We start from the raw sequence: 26415 nt of genomic DNA, 5'->3' as shown, positions 1-26415 counted from the left end.
TAGAAAAAATTCCCTTATCCATTCTTTAAAACCCTCAACCCATATCGTATTCTGTAGAAGAGTGCGATCCAGTTGCCACCTAGGTCGCACCCCTACCGTGCCCTCCAATATTAATTCAACCTCAATCCTCCCATGATCTGAAAATGGATTGCAGCCTATCAATGCGTTGGAAATTTGGAGCGATCTTGAGGATAAAAAGAAATCTATTCTAGAGGCTGTGCGAAACCTATTGGAATAGCACGTGTAAGATTCTAGGTTGGGATTTAGGGAGCGCCATGAGTCCCGCAATTGATATTCTGACATAAAAGCCTCTAATACCCCTTTTGTTTTTGGTTTTAGTTGTTTCTTATTCTTATTAGAGGTGTCCTTTTTTAAATCCTGAATATAATTAAAATTACCTCCTAATATAATTTGCCCAGCAGTACTCCTTAGAATTTCACTAATTTCAGTCAGGGCCGAGGTGTCATCAAAAATTGGGCCATAATAGTTAACAAAATTGTATACCTTTCCCAACAATTTCGCTGCCACCCAAAGCCATCTCCCTTTAGAGTCCCTTTGCATTTGTAGAATCTCCCAGGGTAAATTTCTTGAGAAATAAATAGCTACACCCCTCTGGGCAACACCAGCAGAGGAAAAGAACCCATGGGAGAAATATCTAGGAAGAAACAACTTTGGGGAGTTTGATTTCAAGTGCGTCTCCTGGAGGAAAACTACGTGAGGTTTAATAGCGATTGCCCATTTCAAAAGTGCTCCATATTTCTGTTTATTTAACAGTCCATTCGCGTTAATGGACAGGATATTACATAAGTCAATTGTCAGTAGTTCTGTCAGATTTTGAAGGAGACTTGACAATAACAAGAGCCCACAGAGTTCCGGCTCAGCGCTTTGCGAATTCTCCATTTCCTAGAACTATTCTATTAAATTTTGCGGATTTTAGAATTAAGGAACGGATACTTTCCAAGGCATATCAACAACGCCAGTTTTTCATTTCTGAAACTACAAAATGCAGGATTTTCTCAGATATGACAGCAACTGCGGCTAAGAGAAGGAAAGAGTTTGTAAAGTTGCTGCAGTTATTCAAGGCTAATGGAGCCCAGGCCTCGATTGCACAGCAATCAAAGTTGAAGGTTCTCGTCAAAGGAATTTTTTTTCTATTTACTGATCTAGAAGAGGCACAGACCCTTCTTGATGAAATATCAACAAGGGCCTAGGCTCTGTGGCTTGGCTATATTGAATGTTGAATGTTGAATATGAGGAATTAAAATAATGAGAGTTTGAAAATAGGCGGGGGTTCCTGGGTCCAGGATCACACCAGGACACACCGGGGTGTAATAAGAAGACACCCGAAGTAGAAGAAAGGGTGGGATGTGGGCAGCGTGGTCAGGAAGGGTGGTCCCGCATCCATGGGGGGGTCCTTGGTGGGGGGGGGTTGAATGCAGCAAAAAAATACAAGAGAAGTAGGTTTTCTATTCTTAACTTTGGTTGGTACAGAAGGAGTTTAGAATTTCATAGCCTTAACAATGACAATTGACTTATGTAATATCCTATCCATTAACGCGAATGGACTGTTAAATAAACGGAGTGCTATATATTTTTAATGTGACACATAATTGTGAAGACTTTGATGTACAAAAAGGCATCCCTGGAATCTTCTGCTTCAGGCTCAGTCCCACACACCCTTACAGTGAGAATCCCCTCCCCAATCACAATACAGGATCGTTATCAGATAGTAGGAACGTGTGTGGTGTGACGGATCTCATGGGGTGGGGGCCTTGATCTACTGTAACTCCTTTGAAGAGGGGTGATTCTATACAGTTGGGGCCATAAACTACATCCGCAGGGCTAGGTGATAGCCTGGGACCGGCCTGGACAATCAGACACAGAGGAAGAGGAGTGTCAGAGGGTGCGGTAGTGAATAGGGTGAAAGGGAGGTGTCGGGCGGGCACAGGGTGTGATTCTCAGGGAAGAGCAGCGCAGATGGGGGGAGGTTTATGGCCCATGCATGAGAGAGAGAGCAGGGGTGACCAGTGCGTGGGGGAGATGCTTGCGAGGGTGGGGAGCCATGCTGAGGATCGGCGGCGTGCAGAGAGTGGGTCTGGTCAAGGCATCTAAAATGGCTGCCGTGCACGACAAAAGTGTGGCATTGGAAAAAAGGCAAGATGGCGCAGACAATGTTTATCAATACGGATTAATTTATAACAATTATTTTTAACAATATATTTACTCGCAGTGACAAAATGGCGGTCAACACTTCCTGATTTCCTTCGAATCGAACGTTAACAGACGTCATGCAGCCAAAAAAAAAAACGCTCACGCGCAGCCGCTGGAAGACATGTATCAACATATATGAGCATCCTCAGCCACCCTCAGAAAACATAGGGGGTCAGGATACGTCTCCCGTACCCCCTTATACCCATTTCTCACATTGTTTTTCCTCCATCTTGTAATTTAATTAAAACGAAACACAAAATGGCGAATTCCCGTTTCGCGACCCGGTTCGCGAACAGGGAAGCGCTTCTACCGCGAAAAATTGATTTTTTTTTATTTGCCCCACGGGACCCTTTAATAACCCCAACATCATTCCTAGGGGGTCAAGAGGGGTCTACCTTGCCCCCTTTCATTAAATTCCCCCTTTGTTTTTCTCCTCCTCTTGTCTTTCGATCCTACCGAGAGACAAGATGGCGGCCGTTCCGGACTGTTTAGAATGTTGACAGACACCGGAGAGCCAATCAGCTTCGCTTCGCAAAGTTCCGTAACGCGAAAAGTACGCGAACCGGAGCGCTACCCGGGACGCTGTCACAGATATATCTGTTTTTTAAAATGTTAATTTCTCAAAATCCACTGGAGCACATATATTGAGACCCAGCAAAGGCACATCGGGCTAACAGTCCCTACAATTTTGCCAAGTTTCTTGCAAATCCATTCAGCCGTTCGAGCTAAAAGTGAGGCCAAACGCCCTATGGAAAAATGAATGGGAAAAACTTGTTTTGGGACCCCCCTTTTTTCTCGGCCCCCCCTTGACGAAACCCCCCCAAATTTTTAGGTGCTGCTCAGAAACAAAATGTGCCATTTTTCTGAAAATTTCAGCCGATTCCGTCCACAAACGCCAAAGTTATTAGACATAGAATTTTCAAAAGTCCCATAGAGAAAAAATCCTAACTATATATACCTACTGGCGACCGCCAGTAGGTAATATATATATATATATATATATATATATATATATATATATATATATATATATAAAAAAATTCTTCAGAACGATGTATTAATTTTCTAGAATAGTAAGCAGCAATAACATGTACACACTAGGGACCCTCATCCATAGAGTGTGTTTGGTGATGATGTACAGAGGTGTACGCAAGTTAATCATTGTTGGCCCTATTCACTGAAAGGAGAAAGTGTAAACAAGTGAAGGAAAAGAAAAGGAAGTAGAAGTGAGAGTAGTACTCTGGTACATTTCAGATTGGATACTGGTGTAACCTTACCAGTAAAACAACTATTAAAGGAGGGTCAAGGGGAATATATTTATAGACCGTCCAAACTGGAAGAACCCCTATTAGAACTATAAAGAACAAGAAGAGCTGGAGGGTCTGTGAAGAAAAATGCTAAGTCTACAAGGTCCTCAATGAGAGCTACACACTTGGATTGCACTGAACCAGACCCAAGTGGTCACTAGACACTAGGTGTACAGTAGATATCCTACCAGCCCACCCACTTGGCGGAGCCTCGTCATGTAGGACGTCTAGAACCAAGTTGGTGTATCCACGCCTAGATGAATTGGCTAGACATCACACAATTATGGTTCACACGATGGAAGTGTCCACGCCACTGGCGGTGCTGGTACAGTGCAGTGCAATGAAAAAAAGTGAGTGAGTGATGTTAAAATGACGGTCGAGGCAAAAGAAAATCCCTTTATTATTATTCACCTGGACGTCAGATTAAAAAGAGGTGCATGACAGTGTGACAAAATCACTGTCTACTTTGCTGTGTGGTTAAATAGGCCAACATGTTTCTGCCATTAGGTGAAACTACACCGGCATTCTTCAGGGCCACTTGTATAAAATTTGCTACTGCAAAGATACACTCTAGTAGTAGTGCAAAGAAAGTGAAGATGACAGACCAAAAGTTAAGACTGTCAGACTAATAATGTGGTCAATTGGACCATCCTACCGTATCCTCTTGAACCGTTTGATGATAGAGGATGCAGTCCCAGCAATGTGTGGGAGTCAAGCCTCACCTCACCCGGCAACGGCTCGGAGATTGAGGCCCCGCTCTCTCCGTCGGTACCTCTCGGCTAGAACCAAAGCTTTGGTTCTAGCCGAGAGGTGTAGCAGGGTTTCCGTTCTCCCACAGAACTGTGCATAGAGATCTAGAACCTCAGTGAGTTAGGATGATCCAAAAACTCATCTCAGTGTCAGAAATCGCTTTACCTAGCTAGTTACAGTGTCTCATGGATCATTATGGAATGATCCATGTCTTAGACAAACCAGAACATGATCTTTAGAATACCTCAGGAGTCGTGGAACACATGAACACTCTTTCGTTAGATAATCATTTCAAACCAAAACTGAGAGTCAAAGAACACAAGTGCAAGGTTGAAATATTTATTATTCAATGCAAAGTTCTCAAACGCAGTATCTTGTATAATACCAAAATGCAGATTATAAAAATCAGAGTCAGCAGCATAGTCACTAATCCATAGTAAGCAAAAGGTGCTAGCATGTTATAATGCAATTTCTATAGAAATCTATATCACCTATATTTCGCGCACCCTATCTAGCATATTATATTATATCTAAGAAGGTCTCATTCGGGCTTTAGCAGGGCGGCCCCATACCTCTCAATGTCAGTAGGAGCAGTTCACATCAACAGCTACCAGCTCTCTTCATGCGCAGCACCAAGTGTCTACGTTCATTCCGTGTAACTCTATCTTAAACCCGCGTAGAGCCCAAAATGTTGGCATCAACATTATTTGTGTTATGTCTAATGTGGTGCGAGGATCAAGCCTCCCAGCAACCTTGTGTTAGGTTAATTTTAGAGTGTGCAGCTCTCAGTGTGCAGACAGTTGTACCAAGTGTACCAGGCAAAGCTGATAGCATAGAAATAACATATTATTCTCAAATAAACCACCTCACCGCTTCTAGGGTGAAGGCGACAACAACAAGTATGTGTCGTGTGCAAAACTGAAGCCGAAGGAAAAAAGGCTGTTTAAACATGTAATGCACTCATGCTAACTTAACGCAATATATGTAACGAAGTATCCATATGACACCCCCCCATTGGTCCGAGCACCGTCAAACATAAGGGAAAAGGCAATACTAAATCAGATACAAAAATTGAAAGCAAAGTTCAATAATCTTGAGCTAAAATAAGCTAAAAATATGTATGAATGAATATGTATGAATGCCCACAGTGGCCTCAAATCTAAAAATAAAAACAAAACTTTTGAACCAAAAGTCATCCGCAAGTTCTCAAAATTATGAAATGTAGGACCAGGTCGCATCAATCCAAATGTTTGTAAGAGGAAAAAACAAAAAAAACAAGGCACTTATCCGATTTCCAAAGTCATGTGCCATATTGATGTTATCCTCAGCGACATCACGTGACTGTACTCTCCATCAGCTGAACGTAGTCCATCCCTCCAATTCAGCGAGGGGAAAGTAATATTTCACAACAAAGCATTCCTCCCAGGCATCTCACGATTGGAAAGTATATGCAAAGAAAGTTGCAACAGCCTCCAGCATGAAATCACTGCCATCATCCGAAAATAGCTCTGCAATCCAATTTAGCAATGGGAAAGAACATATGTGCTCCTCCAGCATCGGATCCTCCTGTAACGTCAGAGGACAACTCAGTGGGTTCACCAGGTCGCTGTGTGTCAGAAAGGCATCCGCCGCTGCAGAGATCTCCCATTGGCCCAGAACTCCATTCATTGCTGCCAAGGCCATAACTCTCTCGCCAGAACAGATCAACTCTTGAGCCACCACGGGACGCATTAGCTGATCAAAATCGACGTCAGGAGCAGTCCTTAAGCATAGGCACAAGTCAATGGCCCAATCGAACTCGCAGTTCAGGCAGTGAAACACAGGTTGGACACACGTGAAGTCGGTGAACCGAAATGACAATCTATAGGCCGTGCTTAATGCTGCAAGCGGCAATGTTCCATAGTAATTGAGCATCCGATTACGGCACAGTGTCAGGAGGCGTTGAACGGCGTCTTGCGCAGGAAGGGCATCCATGTTTTATGAAGAAAAACACCAACAGAATGCCTGCGGCTACAGCCAGTAACACAGGTAGTCCACCAAACAAACTCGAAAAAATAGTGTGGAAAAACGTGGGAATGATACTAAAAACCTTTTCAAACGTAGTCACGAGGCCACTGCTGACTAACTTGAAAAAATGTGCCAGCCCAGTTGTTGAAGAAGCATTAAATATCTGGTGTACCAGCTCGCAGAAATGAAACGGCAAATCAGTATTTAAAAGCGCCTGCACCTCTGTGCGGGTGTTGGCTATGTGAAGGACATAAGTTTCCCGGGCCGAACTCAGGGTCACTTGTTTTTGAGACAAAAGGGCCCTTATTCTGCTTAAACCATTGAATTTTGCTTCCAAGGTTGGAATCCGTGGCCAGATGGAGACATCTGAAGAACCATGCGTGGGTGGGTATAGAACATTCTTGCAGCACACTACACGCTCTGATACAGTTACCACATATGCCACACCAATTAATAAACCACAACATAATTCGTTGTTTAAAAGCAAATAACTACCATTAGCTAATAATGTGAATGTGGGAACCACCGCTGGAACTGGCGTGCCTTTTAAAACACATGCTAAATTTGGGCGGTCCTGATTACAAGAACCGTGTAACTGAATGTGTCTGCATATTAATGAATGGTCAGGTGACTGTGTGCATTCCTCGCCATTAAGATTCACTTCTTTCCCATCCTTCAGACATCTGTATGTGTATGGTAATGACCATGCCTCATGTAGGAATGCATTGCCTAGTGGTTCATATCGTCCTATAGCAATATACCGCATACAGTTAGTAAATTTATATAAAGGAAATGGTAATGTAATTAAACCATGAATAAGCCACGTGGCAGTAGTGGTTTCAGCAACAGAAAAAGGCAAGGATTCTAGCTTCTCAATATGTAACATAGAAAATGATGCATCACGCATTGAAAGCATGTGCTGTTTTTCAGTAAGATTAAAAGGGGCAAAAAGGGATGAAACGTTCAATGAGGTCCAGGGAACTCGACCAGCCTTAATTGTCTGTAGAGTCCAGGCAAACTGCATTACAGAACGCAATTGATTTTGACCATGGTATAACGTGGACACTTCATCATGTACAATATCAACAACAGAAGAAACAATATTATCCAATGTGTAAATTCTGGAAGAAAGCGTGTTAATACTGTTATCGACCACTGCAAGCACTTTTTCCAAATTGGCTTGATCAATAGCCCTCAGGCGTTTAGCTGCTTCAACTTGTGAAAAATTCCAAATTTCATTGTAAATAGCATAAATAAAGCGTTTAGACCTACCCATAGTCGGGCCTTTTATAAAATCATTTAGCTCTATATTCTCATTCAACTGGGACAGATGCAGTTTAACTGCAGCTAAAGTGGAATGTTGTAACCAGTTCTGACACAATTTGCCTACTGAATAAGTTGTAACAGTGTGATCTGTGTCAAACCTGGGATCTGGCCTGATGCGTGTAAAACCTTCAGACAAACCCAAAAAACGACGTTGGCAAGAATCAGAGCTCCTCTGCCATAAAAGCCACCCATCTGGATCAAAACTGGAAATATTAAAGGAGGAATTCTGCAAAAGTGCTTGTATCTCACTTATGGATAATGTAGTGAAATTACTCCAACCTGAATATTCTTCCAAATCAGGGATAGTAGGGGTATTTAATTTTTTAGATGTAGCCAATCCAAAACATGTTGTTTGGGAAACAGTCGAATTTAAAAACAACATGTGATTCGGGATGAGACATGCACGATGCAAAGCCTCAGTGCCTTGTACCTGCCAATCTTTGGTACCCCAAACCGACTTAAGGTCAATAACATCCTTCCATAACTCATAGCCCTCCACAGATAACCTTTCTAGAAAGGACTTTGAATACAACAATTTTGTGTCAGTTAGCCTAACTTTGGGCATGAATTTCTGGTTCACTTTAAAATAAAACGACTTAGGATTTGAATGATTAAAATCTGTAAAGTAAGAATATTTTCCCAGAAACGTACTTGAGCTCCCCTGTAAAGGAGTAGGGCAATGTTCCCACTGAGTGTAATTCACAGGAACCCGTCTGGAACTTGTCTTGTGCAAGAAATGATTTCCATAATGTTGGTAACAAAACAAATCACCATAATTCACAGAATCTAAATATAAATCCTCATCATCAAAGGCCGCATAATATTTCAAATCAGAGAACAATGCTTCTACGGCCTGAAGATCCCAATCATCAGAATGAATATTTTGCTTAATCACATCTCCCATGTTTACTCTAAGCACATTAGGAACATTAATAACCTCTGTGGGGCCATGTATCTGAAACCTAACCGCATTCCACACAATCCCATCAAGGACAGGCCAAGCAGTAATCTCTACTGAATGTAAGTCTCTCTTTAGTCTGTGTGCTGAATGTGAGGAGGAAAGAGGGGCCAATGTTCCATTAAGGTACCGAATTCCTGTTCTTTCTTTCACATAATGGCCATCAATCAGGCGGAAAAATAAAACACAAAACCAATTGACATAAAAAGATAAAATGAAAATAGTATCAGCCAAATGTATGTCCAAGGTGGAACTAAAAAATGTTTTTTAAACAACGTGGCATAGTCGATGGTTTCTTTGAAAGTTCCGAATCAGAGTCAAAAGAGAATCTGGACTGATTAGCCAAACGAGCATGTAAATCGGACATAGATAAATCAGCAGGATCTGCATAGGTCACCTCATCAATGTTAGTAACAGGAATAGTATTTAATAAAGGACTGGATATGGCAGGCATCTCGAGGGACACCTCCTGATCTGCACCAGATGTAATAGCCAGCACAGAGTGCCTCACCATGGAAGGACAGGATACAGCCGGTGTCATGCTATGAAGAATCGGCCACCCTGTGTGTCTTGACATTGTCAATAGAAATAAATCTGTTTTCTTTACGACCTGGAAGTGGTGGTAAAATGACTGTTCTTGTGCCCTTCACTCCAAGGACTCGAACCGGCGCTCGATATGAGGGACCAAACTCTTTCTTGTTATCGATCTTCTCTCGAACCAGTTCTCCAACTTGGGGTAGCCAGCCAACTACCGGGATCTGCAACGCATCATCCGACGTGGAGGGCAAGTGTTCCTTTGCAAGACTGTCTCTGGTCTTTTGTAGATCCTGTAAAACATTGCAATGTTCATCTACGTCAAAGGCCGCGGCCTGGGCCTGGCAGTCTGCACCATCAAGGTCAGGGACGTACATCTTGATACCAAAGAGCATTTCGTATGGGGTCCACCCACCCAGAGACCTTCTAGGGAGATTATTAAGCGCACGCTGCACGCCATAGAGGTGGGTCAGCCAGTTTCTACCAGTGCCTATAACACGGGCTGTCAAAGATTGCTTTAAGTCGCGGTTCATTCTTTCTACTACAGAATTGCCCTCAGGCCTGTAGGGACTTGAAAACTTCACCTGTACTCCCAACGAAACCATAGCATCCTTATACGCCTTAGAGGCGAAAGCCGGACCCTGGTCCGAATGGAAAGCACCACAAGCAAAGATTCCCACAAAGACACGCAAATCCTTAATGACAGTTCGCGAATCAGCGCTTCGATGTGGCCATACCCATACAAAGCGTGTGCATGAGTCAACTGCTACTAAGATGTATTTATACGCAGTATCAGAAGAAAAAGGACCGCAGTGATCCAAATAAACACATCCAAGTGGTTTATTAGAGATGTACAACTGTGTCTGAGGCGGACGCGCAGCAGTAGAAGGCTTGATCTGCTGACAAATGTCACACATAAGGACATAATCGCGCGTCTGTTTGTACAGTCCCCGCCACCAGAACCTCTGTTGTAGCTGAGATACAGTGGCTGAGACGCCCGCATGCGCAGACGCCACACCTTCATGAGCCGCTGTAATCAGAGAAGCTCTGCGATCCGAGTTGGGAACTAGACGCTCTCCAACTTCAGGAATTTTCACATAAGGAACCTTATCGGGACTTAAGTGGTATGTGTACTTCGAAGGGAACCCCGCAGGATATTTACCTCCCTTCGCCGTGGCAGCAACAGCCGCCAAGATGTCATCATCTATTTTGCTTTTGGACCTTGTGACTGCTGCAACTAAGTATTTTGATACTGCTGACTTCGCTGCTTCATCAGCAAGCGAGTTGCCAACAGCGTGGACTCCCACGCGCTGGTGGCCGAGAGTATGGATCACAAACACGAGTGGCAGTTTCTCTTTAAGTTCCGCCACTCGGACCCAGATCATTTTATGTTTTATTGTGCTACCTTTGGAATCACGAAAATCATTCTGAATCCAAAAGAACAAGTTCTCATTGTAAGACTGGACACAGTAGTAAGAATCACTTACGATTAAAGTCGTCACACAAGGATCAGCGTACTCCAATGCAAGCATTAGAGCACGCAGCTCAGCTAATTGTGCGGTGCAGTCCCCAAGCGTCTGCGTGTGCACGACGCTGGACTTGAACTCATCGTTCACCATGGCACCGACCACAATGGCGCAAGCGGAAACGTAGGCATGTTTAGAGCCATGCGCAACCTGCGCCGAACCATCCGTGTAAATGATACAGTGGAAATCCTCCAACGGCCGCATTGCTAAAGGAGCAGGATGAACAAATTCATACTGTAAATACTCCTGCGACCGTAAAGCGGCGTCAAAAATAAACGTGACATCCTGAGATGTCAAGGATGTAGCCCACTGAATCCACCGAGGGTGCAAAGCTTTAGAATTCGGTACACTGGCTTTCGTGACCGCCTCCAAGGCAGGACACGGGGTAACAACAATCATGCGCTTTCCCTGCGACAGGGCACGTTCTTTAAGAATTGCCATCTGCACAGCCGTTAAAACTTTCTCCACAGTGGAAAAACGCAGTTCAGCCGAAGTGTACAAGTGTGACTTGTAAGCAATAGGTACAGTATCACCCTCATTAAAAGTCAGGTACGTGAAACCCACCGTCCCAGGGATAATTCTTATCACCAGGTTGGTCAATCAATCAATCAGTGACACTTATAAAGCGCGCTACATACCCGTGGGGTCTCAAGGCGCTGGGGGGGGGGAGCGGCTACTGCTCGAACAGCCAGGTCTTCAGCTTCTTCCTGAAGGAGAGGTGGTCTTGGGTCAGGCGCAGGTCGGTCGGGAGGGAGTTCCAGGTCTTGGCGGCCAGGTGGGAGAAGGACCTTCCTCCTGTAGTCGCTCTTCGGATGCGGGGGACGGCGGCGAGGGCGTGGTTGGCTGATCGGAGGTGGCGTTTGGGAGCGTAGAAGTTGACTCGGCTGTTGAGGTAGCTCGGGCCTTGGTCGTGTAGGGCTTTGTGTGCGTGGGTGAGGAGGCGGAAGGTGATTCTTTTGTTGACGGGGAGCCAGTGAAGGTCTCGCAGATGTCCGGAGATGTGGCTGGTTCGTGGGATGTCGAGGATGAGTCTGGCTGAGGCGTTCTGGATCCGCTGGAGTCTCTTCTGGAGCTTGGCGGTGGTCCCGGCGTAGAGGGCGTTGCCGTAGTCCAGTCGGCTGGTGACGAGGGCCTGGGTGACGGTCTTCCTGGTCTCGGTGGGGATCCACCAGAAGATCTTCCGTAGCATGCGTAGGATGTTGAAGCATGCCGAGGAGACGTTGTTGACTTGCCTGGTCATGGAGAGGGAGGAGTCCAGGATGAAGCCCAGGTTGCGTGCATGGTCTGTCGGTTTGGGTGCGGTGCCCAGGGCGGGAGGCCACCAGGAGTCGTCCCAGGCGGAGGGAGAGGAGCCCAGGATGAGGACCTCCGTCTTGTCCGAGTTCAGTTTCAGGCGGCTGGTCGTCATCCACTCGGCTACCTCTTTCATCCCTTCGTGCAGGTTGGCTCTGGCGGCGGCGGGGTCGTTGGTCAGGTCTGGTTATCACGGGTCTGTAAGTAGTCAGAAGTGAGCAAATCAGCCTGCAAAGCCTGCAGAATGGCTGAATGCTCAGGCAGCCAGCATGATTTGGAAAAAGATGGTTGTACCAAAGCATATAAAGGCTTGATACGCTGGGCATATTCCGGAACGTATGTCCTCCCGAAATTTAAAAAACCCAGTAAAGACTGTAATTTTTTCAGCGTTGTCGGAGAGCGCAACTGCGCGCACTTCTCCAGGAAATGAGGAGCCAACCCCTTTCCTTCATGGTTAAGTTCATAACCTAGAAACAACACTGTGTACTCCGCAATGTGTGATTTCGCAAAGTTAAACTTGTAACCCATGTCTGCAAAGTTACAAATTATGCTGTTTACTCGACACAGATGCACCCAAAGCTCGTCGTCTGTGAGATAAATGTCATCCACATACGAACATGCAACTGGATCGAAACTCTCCAAAAGAGAGACTATGCGGGCGGAAAACACTCCAGGACTATTTTTATATCCCATTGGGAGTCTTTTAAACATTTTTTGTACGCCGCCGCATGTAAAACTGGTCCATTGGGAACTTAGACCATCTAATCTATGTGCATAAAAACCATTGGAAATGTCAAGCGTGGTTTTGAACCGTTTACGCTCAAGACTATTCACTAAGGCAGAGCCGTGAGTATTCTGTACTGCACAGTTACCGCAATGCGAGTTCAAATGCCGGTAATCCAAAACTAGACGATACGAGCCGTCCGGCTTGTTAACAGTAAAAAGGGGATTATTCATTGGTGACACACACGTTTCAATTACACCTTGATATTCCAATTGTTCAAGGATAGCCGCGACCGAAGCCTTAGCTTCACGCCGTATGGGATACTGGGGTTGTGGCTGCGGCTGTGACCGCAACGGAATCTCATGGCTAGGGGACAATTTATCCCAGCCACACTGATTCCGGTACACAGCCGGCGCAAGCGCCAGAGCCCACTCTTCTGCAAAATGCAGCGCTTCCACTCTCGGCACAGTGTGCGCGAAACTGGGGAGGATTACCTCCTCCCCTCGCGGAGCTGCGAGAACAAAAGGTGGGGGCCAGTCAGCCTCCGAAAGCAAAATGTCATACGTATCCGAAAGATTCTCCCAAAATACCCCCTTTACAGTTCGCTGCATGTCACCTTCAATTAACAGGACAATTTCAAAAAGTCTTTCAGGGGGAGCAACATGTGTATCAGCTGTTTCGATTACAACATAAGTGTCAGTCGCTGTCACCTTCAACAGTGGACGGAGGGCCTCTCTCACTATGGTAATCTCCGCCGCGCTGTCCAGCAAGGTCAGAGCCCACGTCAGATTCCGAAGCCGCGTTCTCACTATCCGGGGCATATCGATGCGCCGTTAAGGCTGCGACTTTCTTCTTGGCAAACTGCGGTCTCTTTGGCGTAGAGTCGTCCTGCTGGTCCCCTTCACTTTGCGTGCGGGGTTGGCCACGTCCTTGCTGACCACCCCTGCCCCTGCCGCCCCCTCCACCACCGGTTGACGGAGCCGATGAGTCCTGAAAGGAACGAGGAGAGCGTTGGTCAGACGCCTGATATCTGTCAGGCGATTTAATCGTAGCGCGATCGCGCAATTCATAAACTCGCTCTGACTGCGCAGGTTGTGAAGGCGCTGGACTTGAGACCTGTGTCTGTTGTTGTTGTTGCTTACCCTGATTCTGCTTTTTAGGCCAATTTTGTTTTTTGGACCTGGGCTGTCCACCTGTTTCCGAAGACTGCCCCTGGGGCTGCTTCTTTTCTTTTTCAAGAAAAACCTTCGCACCCTTAGAATTGCGGCCAACCATTTTATAAGCCGCCACAATAATTCTTGCCAGCTGACGGGGTTTCTCGGCATCGGGAATTAACGCCAGACCATTGGCCACCTGAAAGTTCACTGCATCCCCTTTTACATTGGCAAGGATAATACCGCAAACTGTCTCAAATGAACCGTTCAGGCGCATACCCAACTCAACCGCCGACTCAGGTCCGTGATCATCCTGAACACGTTTGAGGATCGCAGACAGGTTCGACACTGACGGTGTGCCAAAGCACCTCGAGTAAACCGCTGCAAAAGTCTTACCCCATGTCTCACAGTCAACAAGTTCCGGGGCTAAATCTTTCGGTAAACTAAGCGTAAGAATCCGGTGTTTTTCACTCGGAGTCGTATTAGGAAACACAGCCTCCAGCTGGTCGAATTTCTCGGCAAGCCAGTAAGGAAAATCATCCTTATTGTCTGGCTTTCTGCCCATAACGGAATTCACCAAGACAGGACTGATTTTCAAACCAGCCTGTTCTGCCCGAAGCTGCGCACCTGCGGGAGCTGCGCCATGAATATTACGACCAATGTAATGAACAAGCGCTCTAATCACTCCAACCGCGACCTCATGAAGACGCCGCAGGTCAGCTACACTACAAGTGGTGCGATTAGGATGAGGAGTAAATCCACCCAAAGCGGGCCAATTTGTGCCCGGAATGGATAAAGGACCTAACCTCGGAGCCGTTAAAGAATGGGGTAGGGCGCCACCAAACCAAACTCCGTGCTGCCAAGCGTCTATAGGTACTTCCAGTGCCCTGTACGGAGCATAAGCCGCCGGTACAGCCGAGGCAGTGTATGAATGATAGACACCCGAATTAGCGTCCATTTCCGGAAATGTCACCCAGGAATAAAACAATTCGTACGGGTACGCATGTTCCGCACTCACCACTAGAACCACAGCCAAGCCTTCCGCAGGTACATTATATGCCCGCAAGTGGTCGCGAACCGCGACTCGGCTATGCTGCGCAATTTCCACGGCCATGTTAGCACAGGAAGTGTAAAGAGACAAAGAACAGTTTGTAGCACAACTGGGTAGTAAGTCAAAGAAACCATTTATAGAAAAATTCAAGCTTGAAAAGACCTATTTCAAAAATAGGTAGGTTTTTCCGACACCACCGTTTACCGGAAACGGGAATGAAGGTGTTAAGGTTTGAATGATACACTACTCGAGTGTCATGAAATACGGCCAACCAATCCGTTGGGCGCCATGTAGCAGGGTTTCCGTTCTCCCACAGAACTGTGCATAGAGATCTAGAACCTCAGTGAGTTAGGATGATCCAAAAACTCATCTCAGTGTCAGAAATCTCTTTACCTAGCTAGCTACAGTGTCTCATGGATCATTATGGAATGATCCATGTCTTAGACAAACCAGAACATGATCTTTAGAATACCTCAGGAGTCGTGGAACACATGAACACTCTTTCGTTAGATAATCATTTCAAACCAAAACTGAGAGTCAAAGAACACAAGTGCAAGGTTGAAATATTTATTATTCAATGCAAAGTTCTCAAACGCAGTATCTTGTATAATACCAAAATGCAGATTATAAAAATCAGAGTCAGCAGCATAGTCACTAATCCATAGTAAGCAAAAGGTGCTAGCATGTTATAATGCAATTTATATAGAAATCTATATCACCTATATTTCGCGCACCCTATCTAGCATATTATATTATATCTAAGAAGGTCTCATTCGGGCTTTAGCAGGGCGGCCCCATACCTCTCAATGTCAGTAGGAGCAGTTCACATCAACAGCTACCAGCTCTCTTCATGCGCAGCACCAAGTGTCTACGTTCATTCCGTGTAACTCTATCTTAAACCCGCGTAGAGCCCAAAATGTTGGCATCAACATTATTTGTGTTATGTCTAATGTGGTGCGAGGATCAAGCCTCCCAGCAACCTTGTGTTAGGTTAATTTTAGAGTGTGCAGCTCTCAGTGTGCAGACAGTTGTACCAAGTGTACCAGGCAAAGCTGATAGCATAGAAATAACATATTATTCTCAAATAAACCACCTCACCGCTTCTAGGGTGAAGGCGACAACAACAAGTATGTGTCGTGTGCAAAACTGAAGCCGAAGGAAAAAAGGCTGTTTAAACATGTAATGCACTCATGCTAACTTAACGCAATATATGTAACGAAGTATCCATATGACAGAGGTACCGACGGAGAGAGCCGACAGTGGCGTGGACACTTCCATCGTGTGAACCATAATTGTGTGATGTCTAGCCAATTCATCTAGGCGTGGATAAACCAAAGCTTTGGTTCTAGCCGAGAGGTACCGACGGAGAGAGCGGGGCCTCAATCTCCGAGCCGTTGCCGGGTGAGGTGAGGCTTGACTCCCACACATTGCTGGGACTGCATCCTCTATCATCAAACGGTTCAAGAGGATACGGTAGGATGGTCCAATTGACCACATTATTAGTCTGACAGTCTTAACTTTTGGTCTGTCATCTTCACTTTCTTTGCACTACTACTAGAGTGTATCTTTGCAGTAGCAAATTTTATACAAGTGGCCCTGAAGAATGCCAGTGTAGTTTCACCTAATGGCAGAAACATGTTGGCCTATTTAACCACACAGCAAAGTAGACAGTGATTTTGTCACACTGTCATGCACCTCTTTTTAATCTGACGTCCAGGTGAATAATAATAAAGGGATTTTCTTTTGCCTCGACCGTCATTTTAACATCACTCACTCACTTTTTTTCATTGCACTGCACTGTACCAGCACCGCCAGTGGCGTGGACACTTCCATCGTGTGAACCATAATTGTGTGATGTCTAGCCAATTCATCTAGGCGTGGATACACCAACTTGGTTCTAGACGTCCTACATGACGAGGCTCCGCCAAGTGGGTGGGCTGATAGGATATCTACTGTACACCTAGTGTCTAGTGACCACTTGGGTCTGGTTCAGTGCAATCCAAGTGTGTAGCTCTCATTGAGGACCTTGTAGACTTAGCATTTTTCTTCACAGACCCTCCAGCTCTTCTTGTTCTTTGTAACCTTACCAGTCCCTAGTATATGGTACTGAGGTACCCAGGGCATAGGTAGACCAGGGGTCCCCCATGGGCTGAAGCGTGTAATATGCCAACCATGGGAGACCACTCAAACTATATTTACAGGCCTATATTGCTATTGTGATTATGTAGAACATTATTTAATTAGTTGTCTTTATCCAGTGATGAGCTGGATATTAGGAAGGGGATGTGTATATCTAATTCATCCAGTTTGTCCAAGACGTCTTTAATTTGTTATCAGCCCAAAGATACTTGAGGATCCATTCAGTTAAATTCAAAACCTTAATGGGTCTTTAAAGAAACACTTAACATTTCTGGCTCTCAGTTGTGGTCGGAGTGCTCAAAAAGGTTTCCTAGTGTCAACACTTGTGTCAACACTTGTGTCAACACTTGTGTTATACTTGCCATCTTTTGGCGTAGTTTCCACTGTCTTTTTGCCTCTTACCCTCTGTTTTTGACTGTGAGCTGCATTTTGCTGGTGTTAGGATTCTGGGCACTTTACTAATGCTGACCAGTGCAAAGTGCAAGTGCTCTGTGGCCTTTCAGAGAAAGTCACGGGACCAGCTACTGGGGTAAGACTGGGTTTTATTGTTTTAAACACTCGTTTTTTCCTGATGGTGCTCCTATAGTAGGGAAGGGCCAGTTCCACTTCTTTTTTCTCTGGGGAACAGCGGAGTCTTCGGCGTTCTGGACCTCCTCTTCTCCACTCCAGCGTGGCGTGTACCGGGTTACCCAGGAAAGAAGGGAGAGAATATACTCAGTTTAGGATTTGGTTCTCAAACGTGCAGATGTCTAGGGGAAAGGGTGTGACGAAACACGTGGTGCTCAAAGAAAACAGGCTCGAGTGACGATTTAGTGCTCTGGAAGGGGGAAAGTGCAGGAAACGAGGGTCGAGTGATTTACTTAGGCTCTGTCACCCTCCTTCCCGCCCACGCCGCGATGCGAGCGCGTACCTGGTGAAGCCACACTTCCCTTGAAATGTGGCTCGGGGATTCGTCTTGTCGTTGGCCTCCTAGCTTCTCTCCTTGCTCTGCAACCTGCTCCGGTTCTTCTTCCGCTTCCGACTGCTGGTCCGCCTCCGCTTGCACTCTTTCGCCTGCCAGTGTAGAACACGGCGATTCAGCATCGCTTCCTTCTTTTCCGTACTCGCTGGTATCGACATCATCAGAGGGGGTGTGTCTTCCGTCGAAATCGGCCCAGTTAAAGAAACAGTGCTCTGTTTCTTCACTGCCTCGGCTCCGTGTTCGAATCCCGTCACAACACGCTGCGCTTGGCTGCATAGGAAGAGATGAAAGGCTCACATTCAGTCTTTGGTCCGAGAGCGAACTCCTCGCCTCGTCACATGCTCCTTGTCTAAATTACATGGTTCCTCCATGATTGGCATATTTGATTTATTAGCAAGAAACAAGTACAGTGCTCTGTGTGCACCCAGGGCCTGTAAATCAAATGCTACTAGTAGGACTGCAGCACTGATTTTGCCCCCACAAGAGTAGCCCTGCAAACATGTCTCAGGCCTACCGTTGCAGTATCGGTGTGTACAGTAGTTTTAAACTGTCATTTCGACCTGGCAATTAGACAATCACAGACATGTAACAAAAAAGAAGCCTGCCTATATACAATCTGCACAGTTCCCCTTGGTCCTATTGATAAATCATCATAGTATATTCCAGACCACATGATTGATTACAAAAAGACCCTCCTGTCTAATTATCAAGTGATTCCTAATCAGGAATATCCCGTCTGCCCCCCTTGAATTTGAATTTGAATTTGAATTTAAAAACATTTATTGAGCACACTTTTACCGAGCGGTTTCATGGCGGTTTTCAGGTTACAATCAGCAACAGCAGCAGGAGGAGGCTAGGCAGCAAAAGCTCGGGAAAAAAGAAATGTTTTGAGGTTTTTTCGGAACTCTATATAGGAAGATAAAGTGCAAAGTCGCACAGGGAGAGAGTTCCAGAAGGCTGGGGCGAGAAATTTTTTTATCCACCAGCTTTCTTCATTTTAAAACGGGGGGTGACCAGGAGTGCCATATGGGTGGAACAGAGTTCTCTACCCGGCAGGTAGGGCTTGATAGCTGAGCATATAAACTCAGGAGCGGTGCCCATCCTGGCCTGATAGGTGAGACAGCCAAGTTTAAATAAAGCTCGCTCTCTCACAGGCAACCAGTGTAATGTCTGTAGCAAAGGAGTAGCGCGGTGAAATTTGGGCAGACCATAGATCAGGCGAGCAGCCTGATTCTGCACTAGTTGCAGGCAGTGGATGGCGTAGGCCGGCGCGCCATTGTAGATTATGTTACCATAATCAAGGCGCGAGAGCACCATTGCCATCACGATGACTTTTAATGCCGGGAGGGAGAAGAAGCGGGAGATCTTCCTGATTGTCCTAAGGGAAAAGAAACAGGAGGACACCACTGAACTAACTTGGGAGTGAACAGAAAGTTGTGGGTTGAGAAGAATCCCAGGGGTTTTAACTTTGGGGACCGGGAGTGGGGGAACACCAAGTGATGGGGGCCAATAGGAAGGAGACCAGGGACTGCAACCACCTCCGGTCAAGACCAACTCTGTCTTGTCCGGGTTGAGTTTGAGTTGGTTGCAGTTCATCCAGTCCTGAATGAACAGCATGACTGTTTGAACATTCTGGGCGGATGAGGGGGAGTGGGAGAGGTTGAAAATTAGCTGAAGGTCATCGGCGTAGTTGAACACCGAGACGTCGAGCTGCTGCAACATAAAAATGAGGGGGTAGATGTATAAATTAAACAAAAGAGGGGAAAGTGAAGAGCCCTGGGGAACACCACACTCCACCCTACGGGAGGCAGCAGTGAAGCCGGCAAGATGGACCGCCTGAGCCCTCTCGCTCAGGAAGGACTCGAGCCATGAGAAGGCTAGGCCCTCTATGCCCGCCGCCCTGACACGGGTGAGGAGGATGGAGTGGTCCACCGTGTCAAAAGCGGCGGACAGATCTAAAAGGATGAGGGCTTGCGAGAGGTTGGTGTCGATGCCTTCACGTAGCCCATCCATCACTGAGATCACCACCTTCTCCGTGGAGTGGAGGGGCCGAAAGCCCGCCTGGCAAGGGGAGAGGCAGTGATTTGTCTCCACGTGGGTGCTCAGGGTGCTGGTGACATGGGTTTCTAAAAACTTTCCCAAGTAGGGCAGGAGAGAAATGGGGCGATAGTTAGAAGGGGATGAGGGATCGGCGCCAGCCTTTTTCAGTATTGGGATGACAACCGCAGATTTATGGAGACTAGGAACAACACCCTTACTAAGTGAATCATTAAGGATTGTGAGGGGCGGGGTAGGACAAGCTAGAAATATTTCTCTAAGGATGTGGGCGGGGCCAAAATCCAAGGGGGAGCCCAACTTCACCCGTTGGAGCAGTGGGAGGAGAGTGTCCTTGGTCAAGAGGGGAATACTGGTTAATTTGGAGACAGTGGAAGGGGGAGGGATTAGTGAATGTAGATGATGGGAGAGGGATGTTGGTTTTAATCTTTGCAACCTTCTCAATGAAGAACTCATTGAACGAGTTGCAAAGAGATTGAGAGGGAGGGATCATAGCCGTAGCTCTATCAGATGAGGCCAGTTCATGCACAGTGGCGAAGATTTCTTTTGACTGGGACTCCGCTGCCAGTATCCTGTTAGAATAAAACTCAGTTTTGGCGTCAAGGATGCCTTTTTTGTAAATCTGAAGAACAGATAGGTAGGTGGTTTTTAACACAGGACAGTACGCTCTTCTCCATGCTCGCTCGGCTCTCCGTGCATCCAATTTCTTCACCTTAAGATCTGAGGTGAACCATCGGTTGGCTGCGTGGGCCCGCTTGACCGTAATTCGTCTCAGGGGAGCGAAATCGTCGCCCGCATGAGTCAACCAGTTGAACCTTATGTTTTTATAATCATTTGATATTTAACCCAGGTCCCACTTCACCGATTACAAATATTCCATATAGTGATTCAAGAACGTACCTCAATATAATATTTTCATGTCAATTCTTTCTTTTTGTCAGCCCTGATGACGTCCAAGAGTGGACGAAATGCATAGGCTGGTTTAATTGATGACATTGAAAATTGTTGGAGCAATCTTTATGCTTGCATATGAAATACAGAATCTTTTGGAACAAGGAAAGTAAATAAAATACAGAACTTATTGAACAAGGAAGTTTACCTGTGGACTGAATCATTAGTGAAGTCATTAATTGATTGAGAACACCAAATACCGACATAACGCTCCTTTCCAAGAACAAATGTTTGTATATGCATGAGATCTTTTGTTTTCATTCAGAGAATCATAGAGACATAATTTTAAAGAAAAGCCTATAGTATATGTAGGAGAAAATCCACAAGAGCTTGTAATAAAAATCATTGAACATGGCTTGTAACCTTAAATTATCATGAAGCTAACCATTGCGGAATTGGAGAAAAACTGTGTTACATGACAGAATAAAAATAATTTTCAGTTAATATATAAACATGGACACACATATAAGTACTCTAAAAAAAGTTTGAGTTGTGCACCAATTGGCTCTTCATTAGAGTGATGAATGCTTTATTCATGATTATATGAGGCTGTATTTCTTTTGATTATATGAGGACGGGGAACAGCAAAATCAGTCTCTAGGCCACACCTACAAATGTGTGCAAGTAGTTCTCGCACAACTTGTTAGAAAAATTATTGTGAGGCTCTCCATGCGTTCCAGTAATGATTTCAAATTAATTGATGCATGGGTTGTGGTGAAGGCAAGGCGGGGATTTACTAAAATGAATGCAAAGACTAGGAGTGGATAGGCAAATTAAGAGGTGGGGAGAAATGAAAGAGTGCACTGCTGGAGCAATATGATGTTATGAGAGGGTTCTCAACCAGGACCATGGCACAAATGTGTTTTTCTTCTGCATTCCCTCAATGAGAATCCCCAGTGTTTCTTCTCCATCCACACACGCAAAAAAACAACTACATCCGTCCCTTCTTAAATGAATCTGAACTCTAGTGTGAGATATGGGACCTAATTTTTTAACTTGATTTTTTTGTAACTCATTTGTGTTTGCTTTAAGAGATGCCTCAAATCATCTTCTTGATCTCATGTGACTTTGTAAGGTTAAGTGCAACAAAGAGGCCACACCAACTTTGGAGGACCCAATACATTGTGTCAACAACTACTGACTGTGGAAAGAGACTTCCTGTTTACATATTGTACATCTCAACGGTGTTGCAATACTTCTAAACCACTACACTGAAGAGCTACAAAATATTGGAAAGTTCATCTTCATTCAATAATCAGACCAATTCTATATATGATGGTACTCTATGGGTATATTGTGACCTAAACAAGTTTTGAAATGGAATATTAATATGTTTTGTTAATATTTCACTTCATACATTTCTTAAAAATATGCTGTTCACAAAGCAAATATGATTATGAAATGTGGATGTAAATGTAGTAGGTGTTTGGTTGTAGCTCACATGTTGTCCTTATCTCCATCCAGCAAATATTCTATTAACTTGCATTTACATTTTTTACAGAGACATTTTTCCGTGTTTGCTGTCAACTTTCCATCAGCAGATGCCCTTGAAACGATCTACAGCAAAATCCTGGGTTTTCATTTTCAGCAGCATTCCTTCAGTGCCTCTGTCCTGAAGATTGGCCCATCCGTGATTCAAGCAGCAATATGGCTCCACCAGAAGATGGTTCAGAACTTTCTTCCCACTGCTATAAAATTTCACTACATCTTTAATCTTAGGGATATGTCCAATGTCTTACAGGTATGTTGTGCACGTTGAACAACCATGTTCTAACAAATCAAATCTCTTACTTGGCAAACTTCTATTAATGAACCAAAAAGCTTCAGTTCCTGATGAATTTGCTTTTCAGAAACCAAAAATAAAACTTTGTTTTCTCTTCTGCCATTGAAATATCAATAGATCCCATTGAAAATGTGTTCTATTTTATTCGTCATGTAAAGCTTTCACAACGTGTGTCTCTATCGTTCTTGATTGTTTGCTGCACTTGGTGATTTGAAACGTTTGGTTTTACCTATGGAACGACAAGACTAAAATTGTTGGTTGGCCAGTGAGTCTGCAAAGGGGCCATGCATTTGTTGGTGTGAGTTTTCTCTCCTTGTCAACGTGAATCTCATAGAAGCTCACATTTAAGATATAGAAACTAAATCTGATTGCAGTAGCGATAATCAATCAATGACCTAATTATAACCAATTATAGTATGGGTGACATCAGGAACTGCATGAGAAAAAGAAAAATATTTCCCTTGTAACACACTGGAAATAATTTCTGAGCAGTTATTTGTTAAGACTGTGAATTAGTTGGGCCAATGGCAATGTCACTGGTCTAGTTCCAAATCCAACATAGAACCTGATGGTTGGATTACAAGTGTAGGGAGGGTGCTGAGCACTGGATATGTTTGGACTGTTGAGGTGGACACCATGGTCGAGATGACAAGAAAAAGATATAGTGGAACATTCACTGTGATGACTTGTAAAACTTCTTAAGAACAATATCACTAGAAATTCTTCCTGAGTAAACATATCATGTTGTAGGACAGATTAAAGTCTCATATAGCATTACAAAATGGTAAGTAGTTCAAATTCATGATTATTTACACAATGTCTTGTTCACTTGTGGATTCTTGTTTTATACAAAACGATCCCTTTCACATCAAATGGTGTATCCTTGGGAGCACATCAGTTTAGAGGCTTGGATTAAAAATAAACAATATGAAACCCAATTGACTCTAAACCCTTAACACAGCCTTTTTCACCGCATAAAGTTTATTTATTAATTAATTCACGTTTCTTTGTCCTTCGAATCAGACCCACTAGGGAAGCAGAGCACTATATAAGATGGCAGTATTTTGTAGAAAAATAGAGCAGAAATGACACAATGTCTACAGCAGATAGTAATATTAAGTGGCATATTAATTAGGGGTAGGCGGTAACCTCCACTCCGCCTGTGGAATTTGTGGAGTTTTGCTACTCCACTTGGAGAGCGGAGTTCATCAAAAACTTTGCAATTCGCAGCGTAGCGGAGTTTACCGCCCACCCAGTGTGGCTACTGTCAATAAGAATGTGCACAGAACTAGATTAAGCTGGACAGAATGCTGCATTGAAGCCTTGCCTGCTGGTTAACTAGAGGATGCCAGGGCTCACTGTGAACTGGGTTGGTATTGGAAAACCTGTATGTTTTTGATGGGGGTGAGTATTGCCAAACCCACGGACTGCTTTGAGCTCCCACACCCTGATGGCTCTTTCAGTCTTCCACTGAGTCTACTGAGGGGGTCTTTCACACTTGATGACTATTCTTTCTGGGTGGGAGGGGCCTGTTAGGGTGCACACACACTTGGGCAGTATTTTCTGGCTCTGGCTCCCCCAGGGCCTAGCCCTCTGCTTACCCGGAGCAGCAACAGGGCGAGTATCTGTCTGTGTGATGCCAGCCATCAGCCACCAATAACTGGACTAATCCTGTTAAATAAATCTCTGAAAAATCACCATATAATCACATCTTACTAGGTTGTGCAAAATATAAGGCACCTGCTGGAGTGCAAAGTTAGTAACAAGCGCTGGTACTAACTGTGTTTCAATTATATAAAGAAGCGACCTGGTGGGCGAAGCCCCAGAAATGACGGTGATTGTAGCAGCTACTGAAAGGTACACCATAAGGCAGAGTGAGGATGCTCCAGAGGGGAAAAATCACCAGCGTGTACCTGGCAGACATTGTTTGGGCTACTCTGCACATGGCTTGGTTCCAGCTCCCATGCCTGCAGTCTCAACGCTGCTGCTTCACAGCTTTCTCTGAAACCCTGTTTTGTTAAACCTTTCCACATTGGGGGTGGCGCATTGCAGTCTGCCAATATTGCACCAGCTTGTGAGCGGTGGGCGGCAACTGTGAAGGCAAAGTGGCTGTAAATGGAACTAAACAAACAAAAGTGAACTAAATGCAAACAATGGCCAATTGCAGGCATTACAGGATGTACTTATCAAAATGAAGGCGAGAGAAAAAGTGGTTTTGAGGGATGGGTGGAACTCTGCGGAAACTCACAGAGTTTTAAGCAACTCCGTGGAATTCCACTGACAATCTCCATGTGCTCCTATCATCCCTAATAATAATCCAATACTACGTGAGGTAGCAGAAGCAAAATTATTTTTACAAATGTGGGTAGCCCACAGTGGTAGCAAATGGTAAAGAATAGCCAGTGTTGAGTCATGGGATAGGAACGGAATAGACTTAATTGTCTTTGTATTCATATCAAAACTCAAGACCAGGTATGCTTATTTATATTGGGAAGCAGACCTAGAGCCATCAGATTTCTGATGGATTATTTACTATCACTGGATTAAGTTGGTTACCAGCAAGGATACTACTTGTCATAGTTCAAAGTAATAATTGAAAAGTAGATCTTTGAGGTCTTTTGGGAAGTTGGAGTTTAAAATCTAATGAGCACGCCCTGAAAAGGACTGCTTAGGTTGCATGCTTTTTGAGCTGTGGAGCTTCCAGGAGGAGAATTTCTCCACTTGAGAGTTAGTTTAGAGCCATCTCAGGTGACTAGTTTCGAGCCTATGTTGTTGCTCTTTTGTGAATGGTTTTGTTGATGATGCAGATCAGCTAGGCCGAGCATGTGGGGTGGATTTGAAACCACTTTATGATGATTAGGACATATAATATAACAAAAAGTACCACAATTAAAATCACTGCATTCATTGATAACTTTATTTCGGTCAAATGACCATAAAAGTGCACATAAAATACATCAGCACGAACAATAAAACAATAAATAGTCATAAAATGTTAAAAGAAAATTTAACTACAAGTTATCAGGATACGAGAAATAAAAGCAATAAATACAACAATTAGGTTAGAAAGGTTTGCCGCCTACGCCACATACTGAGTAACTAACGAGAAACCGCAAACACAATGGGAGGATAGGTATCATAGGTCAGTATCCTGCAGGCCTGTGTAAAACGCAAAAGTCCCAAATTCTTACAAATAGGAATCAGCCAACATTTTCTAATTGCAGAATAGACAGGGCAGAAAAACAATACATGAGTTACATTCTCATTTTTATAACTACATGCAGGGCAAACTTCGTTATTAGGTTTTATCCATTTAGATGTGAAAGACCTAATTGGTAGAGCGCCATGTCTTAGCTGGATATATAGCTTTCGTGCAAGCGGGGGTTCAATTAGATCCATGAATTCCTCAGTTTTGGATTCTGATTTAACTAGGAGGAACTCAGATGTCAACCTACCCAATGTTGCAGAGCTCGATAGCGTTTGAATGTTCTGCATACGTATATGAGAAAGGAGTTCATTCTTTGATATCCCTATGCAATAACTCTCAGGGGTTTCCCACAGTTCCAAAAGATCTAACTGGGTACTAACAGCACGAATGTGCTGAAGCCAAGGGATCTTTTTGTGTATAAGAAGAGACCAAATCTCAGAAAATTCCGCTCTGAAAGACTTACACATTCAAAAAAGA

At 44.6% G+C, this 26415-nt stretch overlaps 1 protein-coding gene across 1 annotated transcript in view; it reads left to right on the top strand.

The window, feature by feature from the left end:
- DNAH11 (dynein axonemal heavy chain 11) overlaps positions 1 to 26415 on the top strand; it is a 3435931-nt gene that overhangs the window by 1786722 nt on the left and 1622794 nt on the right. Inside the window, exon 50 of the mRNA XM_086939827.1 lies at positions 22449 to 22688. Within this exon, the coding sequence (XP_086795953.1) occupies positions 22449 to 22688 (240 nt within the window). The remainder of the gene's footprint in view (positions 1 to 22448; positions 22689 to 26415) is intronic.

This window comes from Lissotriton vulgaris, chromosome 10 (assembly GCF_964263255.1).
Source record: "Lissotriton vulgaris chromosome 10, aLisVul1.2, whole genome shotgun sequence".
Classification (NCBI taxonomy): domain Eukaryota; kingdom Metazoa; phylum Chordata; class Amphibia; order Caudata; family Salamandridae; genus Lissotriton; species Lissotriton vulgaris.
The sequence above is the reverse complement of the archived record's forward strand: the minus strand, read 5'-3'. Positions and strand labels throughout refer to the sequence as shown.